We start from the raw sequence: 12,450 nt of genomic DNA on the forward strand, positions 1-12,450 counted from the left end.
TTGGTAGCCTCTTTTGCAGGCTGTTCATCAAAAATTCACAATGAAATAACATAGATTAAAAAAAAAAAATTAAGACGAAGTCAATTTGTGTTGAATGATGAGACCAAATTAAATTACAACATGTATAAATGTTTGAGATATTTTTACTCAGTTTCTTCATATGACCCTGTCGTTCTATACAGCTTTTAATTTCTATGAAGCTTTTAGTTATGTGATGTTAATAATAATTTCATTTGGTGGTTATATTCAAACTAATCTAGAAATTACTTTCTCTAAATGAGTTTTTGGGGGTTTTTTTGATTCTCATTGATTTCCTAATAAGCTATATACATTTTCTTTTAATATGTGTGTTGCTGAGTTTGGATGTCATTGTTCTACAAGAATTCCCACAGACTGGTTTTTTTAGTACTTAGATACTAAAATTAGGAAGTACTACTAATTAAAGTAAAATTATATCTTCTTTAATAGGTATCTTATTATGCACTAAAAGTGTAATTGTTATTTTTTCCTTACTTTTTTTCTGGTAAAGTATTTTTAACACTCCTAGTAGAGCACCAGACAATATAATTTTCAGATGGAATGGAAACGTCAGCAGTTCGTTGGCCTCCACCATTGATATGGTGTACTACTTTGTGGTTTTTCATGAGCAACTGTGAATTTAATCAAGATTCTCAATTCAAGGGTTAGAATGAGCTGTTTTCTCATAAGTGTCTTGTGCTTCCATAATGAGATTCCTCAGTCCCCAGACTTAATAAAAGGGACTTTGGGGAAGTCTTAACTTGAGATGAACATCATTCAGTATCTCTAATCACGCCGTCATTTCAGTCTCCAGTATCAATACAGGCTGGGGGATGAATGGATTTAGCAGCCCTGTAGAGAAGGACTTGGGTATACTGGTGAACATAAAAATTGCATATGAACTGGCAATGTGTGTTTGCAGCCCAGAAAGCCAATTGTATCCTGAGCTGCATCAAAAGAAGCATGGCCATCAGATCAAGGGAGGAGATTCCATCCATCTACTTTGCTCTGGTGAGACCCCACCCAGAGTACGGCATTCAGCTCTGGGGTTCCCAGCAAAAGACAGACATGAACATGTCAGAGAAGGTCTAGAGGAGGGACATAAACATGGCCAGGGGGCTGGAACAGCTCTCCTGTGGAAAAAGGCTGAGAGAGTTGGGGTGGTTCAGTTTGGAGAAAAGAAAGCTCTGGGAAAACTTTATTATGGCCTTTCAATACTTCAAAGTGGACTTATAAAAAGGATGGAGAGATTTTTTTTTTTCCTGGGTCAGGTCAAGGGGGAATGGTTTAAACTGAAAGAGGTTAGCTTTAGACGTCCCACCCCTGGAAGCGTTCAAGGTCAGCTTGTATGAGGTTTAGAGAAACCTGACCTAGTAAAATGCCTCTGCACATGGCAGGGAGATAGGACAGAAGACCTTTAAAGGTCCTTTCCAGCCCAAACTATTCTCTGATTCTCTGTTTCTATGATTACTAAAGGAAAATATAGCATATTGCAGAAATGTGACTGAGGAAATCTTCATTCACTTGAAGTACCTCCACAAATAGAGAAACTCCTTGCTTAATCTTGGAGATGAGGTGAAAGAAGCTGGAGCCTTTGGTAGCTGGGGATGGAGGTTAGAGTAAGAGGGAAATAATTAAGTAGGGAAATAATTCCATTTTTAAGAATCATTCCCTGAAATGGCTAATTTTAAAAACACAATGTGACAAGTGGTATTAGAGACAATTCTTTATTTCTTCTTGAAGGATATTATTATTTCTTCTTGAAGAATAATTCTACAATAATATATAGAAGAAAACTATTTTACTGGGAATTGGGAAAAAACCTTTCTAGGACTTAATATTCTGTGCTTTAAAAAATACATTATTCATATTCGTTTTAGCACACCTATTATTTCTTCGATGAAATAATATAGTTCACTGAAGTTCACAGTGGTATAAAAAAACCTAAGGATCCTTTTTCTGTTTGTGATTCTTTGTTGATTTTTGTTTGAAGTTAGTGAAAACCTTTTGATATATTTGATGAGTTCTTGTCACAAATAGTACTAAAAAAATAGGAGAGATTTATAATAGTACTCGTTAAATCTAGAAACTTCATTATAGAGTGTGACTCATTTATTCCCATGCATAAATTGCCCATTGCAAGGCAGCAGTGACATTTTTATAATTATCTACTGTTTTTCAAATGTCTGTTACACATCATATTATCCAAAACACAACCAGAGCCAAAATAGTTTCGCTCATTTTCTTTTTCAGCTCAATAGTATGCCAGCCCTAACATGAATTATACTAGCTTGAATTCTGCTGTAAGTTATATTGACTGTCACTAATACAAAGGGACTTCTTTAGCAGTTGGACATCTTGAAGGTATAGGGAAACTCTAGTCACTCTCTCCACACTGCCTGTATGGCTATATAAATCCTTGTTACCAAAAGACAAAATTCCAAAGGAGGATTACCTTCTTATCCCTGTACAGGTGACCTTCCTGTAGTAACATGGAATGATATTCATACTATTTTATATTGTGTGTAATTGTGGTTTCCAATTTTTATTTTAGTAAAAAATCCATCTCCATAAATTTGAATATGGGGTAGAAAATACACCTATTTACCCAGAAAAGTAGTAATAGCTTTAATGGTTGTTATTTTCTCTGACTGTAAGTGTACTGTTCCTGTTAGCAAACTCAAATGCCACTTATAGATTGCTACCAGAATAAGTAACAGCCAGAATGGTATCAGAAAACGAGTAACTGCAGCCCTAGGCTTTCTGTCATTAGCTACAAAGGTGAATTGTTCTAGAAGTGCAACACAAAAGAAGATCTATTAGCCATGGCTTTTACGTTGTTCCACTGGGGCTGGGGATAAAGCAAAATATTTAAGGTTTCTTGTTATGTGGTCCCTAATAAATATAGTTCCTGAAGTAAGGAAAAAGAATATAAGATTAATATTATATTAAATATAGTAGAGATCTTTTCTATATGATAATTTTTCTGAATTTATAGTGTCATTCTAAGATTTATCTCTTGATTGCATGCTGATCTTGTGTTTAGACTGTGGTAGTTAACAAAATACAGATCCAGGTTATAATATAATTTAGCTATTTGAGCCTTCTAGAGAGGAGTATATAAATACATGAAATTTCAAGAGGGAAATCACAAATTATAGGCACTCTGCAGTTGAGAAGAGGCTTCACATAATTCAAAGGTTGTATTCTTTGTTTTTTACTGTAAGAAGTTCCTTTGTTCTGAAGAGCAATCAAGACCATGATTGACTTAAAGCATTTCTTAAACATAATGTGCTTAAGTACTGCCCTGAATAAAATTTATTTAAGTATAAATATGTAAATACTTTTCAGAACCAAGGGTTTAGGTTTATTGCTTTGTGACACCTTACACCTACACAGCCAGATGTAACGTAAATTGGTGTTAGAGGCTAACTTCTCAGACATTTCCAATAAAAGAGATACCTGAAAGAAAAGAATCTTGTGACATTGATATGGTGGTTGCTGAAGCTGTTAACGTCTACAGGATTTTGCTATTTAACAGGATTATAATAACTGCCTTTGATTTTAAAAGATTGAGACATCCTTAGTAGTAGTTCAGTAAAAATGTGTATTATGTGTAAAATACTCTATCAGCCATCACAATGATTAGATTGGGAGGATAATTTTCATAGTCACTACATTAAATGGATGTATTACTGATAATTAGAAGTATTACAACAGGAAGGCTTATTCACTGAAGTACTTTTATTTTTTCTTCATCAGTTGTGAAGCAAGGGAATATACAAAAGTTCTGTCTTCACAGAAGACATTTGTGTTCTTTAATAATTATGTTTTTTCTTTCATTGTCACTTCTAGTTTTTATGTGAGCTATGATTGCTCTTCTGGTCTCTCCTCCTTTCAAGTCTATAACATTCAGGTAGTGTAACAAATAATGGATGTTTATACTTCATTTTGCTTTTTACTTTTCTTCCAGGTGCTGGATTAAATAATGGCCAGTGGCATTCTGTATCCTTCTCTGCCAAAAGGAATCGTCTCAGTGTAACAGTGGACAATGAGGTGATGTCATCTGCTCATGCCTCCATACCTCTGCAAATTTATTCAGGAGATGCTTTCTACTTTGGAGGTGAAATATGTTGTTTATTTATGCTGGCAATATCCCACAGTTAAACTTCATTTTTTCCTGACATATCTAATCAAATGGCAAGAATTATTTGCCTTCCCTCGAGTCTTCTTTGCCTATATAGGATATCTCTCAAAGGATTTGGTTTTCAGGTGCTGCTATGATTTTTTTGAGTTGGTGCTTCCTTAAAATTGTATAATGTTTGGTAGGGTAAATTATAACCTTAAATCCATAGTCACTCTTTAGAACATTATTTTCTGGTATCATACTCTTATGGTTGACTATATACAGTCTATATACTGGCAGACAATCAAGCAGGCGCACAAAGGTCTCTCTTTCTGCACACTTACAGTGTTGCTGAACCGATTTTTTGTGACAATCTTCCTCTGGGATGACTTCAAGTTTTCACCTCAAGTAAATGCTTACTTACTAGTTCAAATATCATCTTTACAGGATATACACCCTTAATTTTTAATTTTTTTTTTACCACAGTGACACAACTGTGATATGTTTGAAGAAGATAACTTGTGCCTGAAAACAATGTTTAGATACCTTCATTTCCCTAAGCAATATCGACAGTTAGGTGTCACCAAGTGCCACATCTCTGATTAGATGATTTGCACCATGGCAGGGTTGATGGCATAGAAAGGATATGGGCAGTTCAAAAAAGCAGCATATTTAATTAAGTTGTGCAAGGACATTTCTATTTATCTTTTGGGGGGTGGAGGAGGCAAATTAATTCCAAGAACATTGAAAGTACAACTTCATATCCACTCAGCTTTGTAACTGGAATCAGCAGCTCGTGCGTGTCATACAAACTTGGGGGAAACAAGTAGAAGGTTTCTGAGTTTAGAAAAATGTTTATTAAAATTTTATGTCATATACCACTGTCAAAATGTAGGCAACGCATTTTGACTTTCTTTCTACGTTTACATGAATATTTACTATGTTTCTATATGCTTGTTGTTAAAACATGAATATTAGCCTTCCAGGAGAGCTGTCCTGGGGACATGGTGCTTAGTTTTAATGAATATAAAATATGCAAGAAAAGTGTATCCTTAGATGGGAAAATGCGTAATAAACATTATGTCAGTACAATTTCTAGTCCTGCTATCATCAAGGATATATGACCTCTCTGAGTTCTTGGAATAATAACTCATTGCAACTATAAGGGAAAAAAGAGATTATTTAATATTGCAATAAGCATATTGTGTCAATTTTGTTGTTAAAGGATTTTTTCCTATCTTTAATATCTGCCCCACAATTATAAGGAATTCACTTTTTTCATTTCACTTTTAGTTAATTCTCTACTATATAATTCTTAAAAACATACCTTTAGTATTTGTATTGTTGTACTCTCCTGTGAATAGATTTGCTAGTTTCCACTGTCATTTTATTTTCATGTATAGTAAACCTCTGCACTGTCTTTGCAGGACTTCAGAAAGTACCCATTAGCTCTGTAGAACAGAGAAGTGTCTTAAAAGTCACTGCTTCTAATATCATGAAACCAGTAGGTCTTTGAATGCTGTGAGCCAGAATGCAGTATTATTTAACTAAGATCAAAGAACAGCCTTTGTGCGTCATTCCAGAAACAATATTACCCTTTGGAAGAAAGCAAAAGGAAAAAGATATTTAGGCGTATTTTGCTATGCAGTTTTCATTTGCATCTGGGAAAACCTGCTGAATGGACATGGTTTAAATCAAATCAGGATCAGAGCAATTTTTTTATTTATTAACGATGTTTAGTTAATAGGCAATCAGTGAGTGAACAAGGCATTTCAGGATTAGTAACACAGTAGACAAACCACAATATTAGATACTTACAGAATTCATGTTCATAGATTGGGTAGGAGATCCAGACACTGTCTAGTCCAATCCTCTGTTCTATAAGAGTCTGATGATATCAGGATGTACAGGGCTGTGACCACTCAAATCATGAACAGCTCCAAGGAAGGAAATCTCATACCTCCTCTGGGAAGACATATTAACCACCTCGTATTGAAACTTAACATTTTGTGACTAGGGTCAGTCAGTCAATCTGTTCACATCTTGATCCCATTCATTGCTTTGGAACTGCTGCTTGGGTTATCGTTTACCGAAATTTTTAGTGATTCTTTTGCATATGCTTTAGAAACAGTAAGACTTCACAGAAGTATTTCTTTACAGTTGCACCACTATGCCTAATCAGAAGAACTTCTGGCTAAAGTCTTCCACCCACAAAGTTTACAACAGCTGGATATTATCAAAATTTACTTTTGGAATATGTACATTTTTAAATAAAATATTTTCTTCAGCTCCATGTTTTATGTTTCTTTCAGGCTGCCCTAACAGTGGAAACATTTCTGAATGTAATACATCTTTTGGTGCCTTTCAAGGATGCATGCGACTCATTTCCATTGGTAACAAGGGAGTGGATATGATCTCAGTTCAGCAAAATATTTTTGGCAATTTCAGTGACCTTCAGATAGATTTATGTGGCATTATAGACAGGTAAGAAAATTATATTTGCTCATTTATCTGTTTATTTATTTATTTAAATGTTTTTTTTTCCTGATACTGTCTTGATGATAACATGGCATGCTTACAACATGTGATGCTATTTCTTTTGTAAGAATTCAAATGTCTTGAATAAATGTACTTTACATAGCACAGCAATTAGATTTCCATGAACTGCAAATAAAATTAAATTAATTGGGGTTAAAATTCTCTGATGTTTCTGACAAACTTTAAATATCTTACTTTCTTTTCAAGTAAAGCTACAGACACAAATCGCCACCTATGACATGTAGTCTCATTCACCCTTTGAAATGGTATGTTCTCTATTAGTTATTGCAGTTTCCTATCTTCTACCCATCTAGAAAAACAGCAGATCATATTCATCGCTGTGAGTGAGCAATCTTTTTTAGGCTATGATCAGAACTAATCTCATAACTTGCTATTGATGGTATTAGCATCTATCTAAAACAGAGCAGCTAGTTCAAGTGTCTCCCTCTGCAGGGAGGAAAGACTTTATGACTTTCCTGAAATAGGTTGAAATGCTTGACAGGAAGACCCTAGTGGAGTTCAGTGTAAAGAAGGCATAGGATGAGTCAAAAGGGGTGTTGCAGAATGGCAGAGGCTGCTGATAAGAGAGGGAGCAAACACGAGCAGGCAATGGAAGGATAAGTTTTCTGCTGCAGACGCATGAGAATGCAGTCATAAGCATCTGTGCAAAGTCTGCTTAATCCAGAAATGGTTGTCTTGCACTAAGCTGAACAGCTGTACTGAAATGACAGAACAGGCATGGGAAAGACATTGTAAACACTTGTCCCCCACCCCCTAAATGTCTAGTCCCCAAAAGTTGCCTTTTGATCTAAAAAAATATGGCCTTTGAATTACAAGACTTAAAAATTGCTCTATTTGGAGAAAACAGTGTAGGCATAGATCTGCTTCAAGACAGTAGCCAATTTCACATTCAATCACACAGACATATTTCTGTGGCCTGCTTTCCATTCATAGAGATGACGTGGTGTATGACTATCCAGGTTATTATTTTAAAGAAAGTCACAATGCCTTGTGATCAAAGACAAAAATAACACTAGTTCACTCCCAAATTGTTCATAAAAGTTTATGGAGAAAAACCTTCAAAAGAAGGCACAAAAATCTACTTGCAATGTGATCCTTTCAATTAAGTTGTATTGTGTATTCTCACTAATATTTCTATATACATTATGTTTTCAGAAAATATGTAGTTGCATATATATCATTCTTTGTGCTAATTTATCCCTTACTGTGTTAATCCTGTCTTTACAGTAAGCAGCAAATTTGACAGACATATGACAAAACAGGGTTTGGCCTTAGTCAAAACTTTACCAGATAACTTGTTAGGGATTTGCATTTAGTGTGCCGAATATATTTATGTTTCTATTTAGCTTTCTCTCATCCTATTCCTTTTGAATCATTTTCTCACTTTCAAACTTCTTTCACCGTCTCCTTGCTCTCCTTTCTGATAGACCTCTTAATGCTTCCTTCTGGCTTCTAAGGCACTGTATCACTGCTGTCTTTTCAACTCTGTAATTGAACTTCTGTTCCATTACACTGTCCACTTTTTTTTCCTTGTAGTAAAGAGACAGAATCAGGAACAGAATCAGGTCTAAAGAATGTAATGTAAGGATATGGATATTCTTCAGTCAAACACATTATAGGAGATCTAAGCAAGATTACTTAAACTTCCTGGCCACAATCTTTTTCAAAGTGTTACTGTAGTGACTTTTTTTTGTTTAAAGTTTATCTTACTTTCATAGTTCATCAAAATTATGTGTGGTTTCCCATGACAAATGACACCAAAGAAAAACAGTAGTATTTATGGAAGTTTTTGTTTAGTTGGGTTTGCTTTCTCTAAAATTTGCTAATTTTAATTCATGTCTTCCTATATTTTGACAATTGCGCCTTTCTTGCACTAGCTCTGCCGGGTTTAGTTTTTGGTTCTCAGCATGGTTACCGTATGTCTTCCTAAATTATCAAAATAGAAAATTAATCCACCCATTTTCACCAATTTCATTACCCTCATTATCTTTTATTTCAAAATAGACTGTTTTTAAAAAGACTTTATAAAAGCCTTTTAAAAACTAGCTTGCTCCAGGGACTGTTTCTTTCCAGTTTCCTCACAGTCTCATTCCATTTGATATCTGTAGCTCATCATGTGGAAAAAACTTCATGCTTCTCTTTATCAAACTAATTCTACATCTCACCATAAATCCCAGTTTATAAGATTCTTTGTCAACATTAAAATTGTTTACTTGTACTAAACAATTTCTAATAAGTAGCTTGCATCATCTTGTACACCATATTGTTTGAGAAAAAATATTTTCTTCCTACAATGATTTCTACATGCCTTTGGCTGCCCTAAGCTAAACTAATTACCATTTTTGCCACTGTGTTCCTTGTGGTAGATATCCTGCCTACAGCTGAGGGCAAACAAACCGCTTCTTTGTCCTGGGGTCTTTATAGAAGTCTTTGCATCTGCAATTCCAAATAGTGAAGCATGACCCAGATTCTGGACTTACTGTTGGCTTTTGTAGTAGAAACAATGGACCACTAAAAGTAATAGTTTTACAAATTTAAAGTGCATGAACACAAATAAAAAATACTGTTTGCATTGTGATCTGAATGTATATGCAATAGTAAATAAACCAAAAATAATTCTGAGTCCATTCTTTAGCTCATATATATGTGTGTACATATTTGACATACATAAAATAGTTTCTATTTTATCAGATTTATAGTCCTCATTGACAGATGGTTGGTTAATCATTCATTTATTCACTGGGATGTAATTTCTTATCCTGTTTTTCTTTTTAAACAACAAAAAAATTCCCTACCACTTTCTTATTTTCTGTTTTCCCAGTTCCATAAACTTTCCAATTTCTCCTCCTATGCTTATTCTAGTCACTGCTCCTTTCCAGTTCATGCTCCTTCATTTAGCCTTTTCATTGTGTATCGTTCTGTATGTTGTTATATTGCTCATATGCCTATTGTGCATGCAAATAATTCTCTTCATATGTTTATCCTTAATATCTCTTCCCTTAGCTCCTTTATCAGTATATGTTGGTTTATTAACTACTGATTATACATAAACTATTGACAAAACACCTTTAAAGGACTCCCAATGCCTTCCAAAGCACATTTAGTCTCTGAGGGGACAGTACCAGATGAATCTGTCAGAATTACATCAAGCCTACACAGAAATATATGATTGCATGCCAGGAGTTATTGTCTTTGGTGTCCCGGCAGCAGTGTGTTCTACAAAACGCAGAAGAAATGGTTTTATATGTAAAAATATTCACTGGCACTGGTATAGTTTTCAAATATTCTTTCTCTTTTTTTAAAAATAAATTGAAGAATGAAGAAAGAAAAACAATGAAATTTGCAGCAATTACTTACTCTTTTCAAATTATCTTTTAGCCATAGTTTGGAACCATGATAAGCAGAGAGTGTACAAAAATGTATTTAGGAAGTAAATGGCATATGAAGTTCTAATTTTTTCCTTCTTTATCAAAAGTATATTCATGTTCTGGATCAGCGTATTCCTTTGATTATTAGCTTATAATTATTATTAGTCTGCTTCCTTGGTTTTAAATCGTATATCATTTTCAGATGTCATACACTTGAAAGCATATGAACAAGTAATAGGTGGTAAATGCTTAATCAGCTGGTTTTTTTCTGATTTAAACAGACAGGGTGATGAATCCAAAAATTACTTTTTACAGATGAAGTATTAAAAATATTTTCGTTAGAAGATTAGTTTCTTCAGAGAAAGCATTGTTCTAAATCTTTCTTTGAGTAAGGTCGCAGCATATAATACAATTACAGCTTCACTTTGATGTAGCTAGTGGCTACTTTATCTTACACCTGCTGAAACAGAGGGAAGACGTAAAATTTAATGTTAAAAGATTTAAATTATACTCTAAATTCTTTTCACTTCTATTAAAGTTGGTTCAAGTGTTATCAATTTCATCTAAGCTTTTATTCTTATGAAGACTATTAGGAAGATTAATTAACATGGACAGGAAGTCAATACAAGTAAAGGCCATGTAAGTTACTTGCAATATTCGTATAACGATGTCTTTATCAAAAAGGAAGAGAAGAAAAACTGACTGAAACACATGCAAGCAGAGCAGCTGTCAGAGGATGCACTCAAAGTCCTGAATGACAGTTATATTACAGGAAATGTACATTTGTAATAACTGATGAGTAGTCATACCTGTAAAAAACCAAAATTAAACATTTATCCTAAGAATTATGGCTACACACATTTATACAATTCCTTCAAATGCAGTATTTAATAATTGTAATCCCAGAGCTTCAAGTTCCTTTTTATGTTCCAAATCAGAGCTCACTGAGACATCTATTAGAAATGCACTCTGTGAATACAGATAATAGATACAAATCAGCTCTTTTACTGGCAAAAATGTCACTTATTTCCTTGAAAACAGGTTACCTGTATCAACTTACTTACTTTACCTACACTTTAGCTGCTCCTTTTTTTTTTTCTTTCCCTTCTCTGAAAACTGCTGTTTACCCTTGTCTATAAACATGAAAGATTCTTTGACAGTCAGGAGGAGTGAATGTTCAAAGGCCCTTAATTATTCATAAGGCAGATGTCTGAACAGCTGGACTTTCCACAATCCTAGTTTAATACTGCCCTAAGATTTCTTGAATGAATTAAAAGGTATTTTAAGATCCTGTGAATATTAATGGGCCTGTTTTATTTTTTCTGTGACTATTGTCAACAATAAAGCCTTTTTATACTTTCTGAGCTGTATTACATATGCATGCATATACTCACTGCAATAGGAATGTTAACTAATGTCTAAGGTGAAAAGCTAGCAAATAATTGGTTAAAGTGTGCCACTCTGTTTCAATATATTTTCAGCAGTGTTTCTAAAAAACAAATTTTTTCATGTTTTCATTGCATGCAATATTTTATACATAGGTATAGTACTGCAGTCTTACCCTTTAAGCAGTTACAGGTAAATTTTCTTTGCAGTCAATCATTGTAAATCCAGAAGAAAACCACCAAAATTCTTCAAGTTTCTACTCATATCACCAGAAAGAAAACTGTCATTGCTCGTAGTTACCTCTTGCAATGCAACTGACATACTGAATATTTTACTCGTTCTAGAATAGGAAATAACTGTGATTTTAGAATAAGAAATATCTCTCAGGTACTATGGTCAGTTTTAATTGTTATGTGATTTTTAAATTTCTTTAAAATCTATTATTTTTTCAAAGAGCAGAAAGAAATCTGTTATGATGCTGCTTTTTGTGACACATCTTGTTGAAGAAGTCCTGTCAGTTGCAAAACTTGCCAGTGAATTATCAGCATGTAAATGTCTCATTGATTTATAAACTTATATTGAATTGCAGATACTTGCATGGTAATAAGTAACAATTAGGATATTTTGCAATTTTTTCCATTCTCACAATCTTATTGTGTAATTAATATATTTGTTATAGGCAATAGTGGGGAAGATGAAGGGAAATTCTCTCTATCTTCTAGTAATTATATTGATGTTATTGATGTCTTCCCCAATGAGCTTGAAGATTTACTTCATGTTATACTTTTTTGACATGATTTTGCATCCCTTGATAAGTGACATCTAAATGTACAAAAATTAGAGTGAAAATGCTCTTTTTTTTTTTTTTTTTTTTTTTTTAAGGTGTTTGCCTAATTACTGCGAACATGGTGGCAGATGCTCACAGTCCTGGAACAGCTTCTACTGCAACTGTGCCAATACTGGTTACAAGGGTGCTACTTGCCACTATCGTAA

At 34.0% G+C, this 12,450-nt stretch overlaps 1 protein-coding gene across 7 annotated transcripts in view; it reads left to right on the forward strand.

Moving 5' to 3' along the window:
* CNTNAP4 (contactin associated protein-like 4) overlaps positions 1 to 12,450 on the forward strand; it is a 212,448-nt gene that overhangs the window by 152,698 nt on the left and 47,300 nt on the right. For all 7 annotated transcript variants that reach the window (XM_014942078.1, XM_014942081.1, XM_014942083.1 and 4 more), the window contains exons 9-11: positions 3,992 to 4,141; positions 6,457 to 6,628; positions 12,340 to 12,446. In XM_014942078.1, coding sequence (XP_014797564.1) covers positions 3,992 to 4,141; positions 6,457 to 6,628; positions 12,340 to 12,446 — 429 coding nt within the window. The remainder of the gene's footprint in view (positions 1 to 3,991; positions 4,142 to 6,456; positions 6,629 to 12,339; positions 12,447 to 12,450) is intronic.

Source organism: Calidris pugnax, unplaced genomic scaffold (genome assembly GCF_001431845.1).
Source record: "Calidris pugnax isolate Ruff unplaced genomic scaffold, ASM143184v1 scaffold115, whole genome shotgun sequence".
NCBI classification, from domain to species: domain Eukaryota; kingdom Metazoa; phylum Chordata; class Aves; order Charadriiformes; family Scolopacidae; genus Calidris; species Calidris pugnax.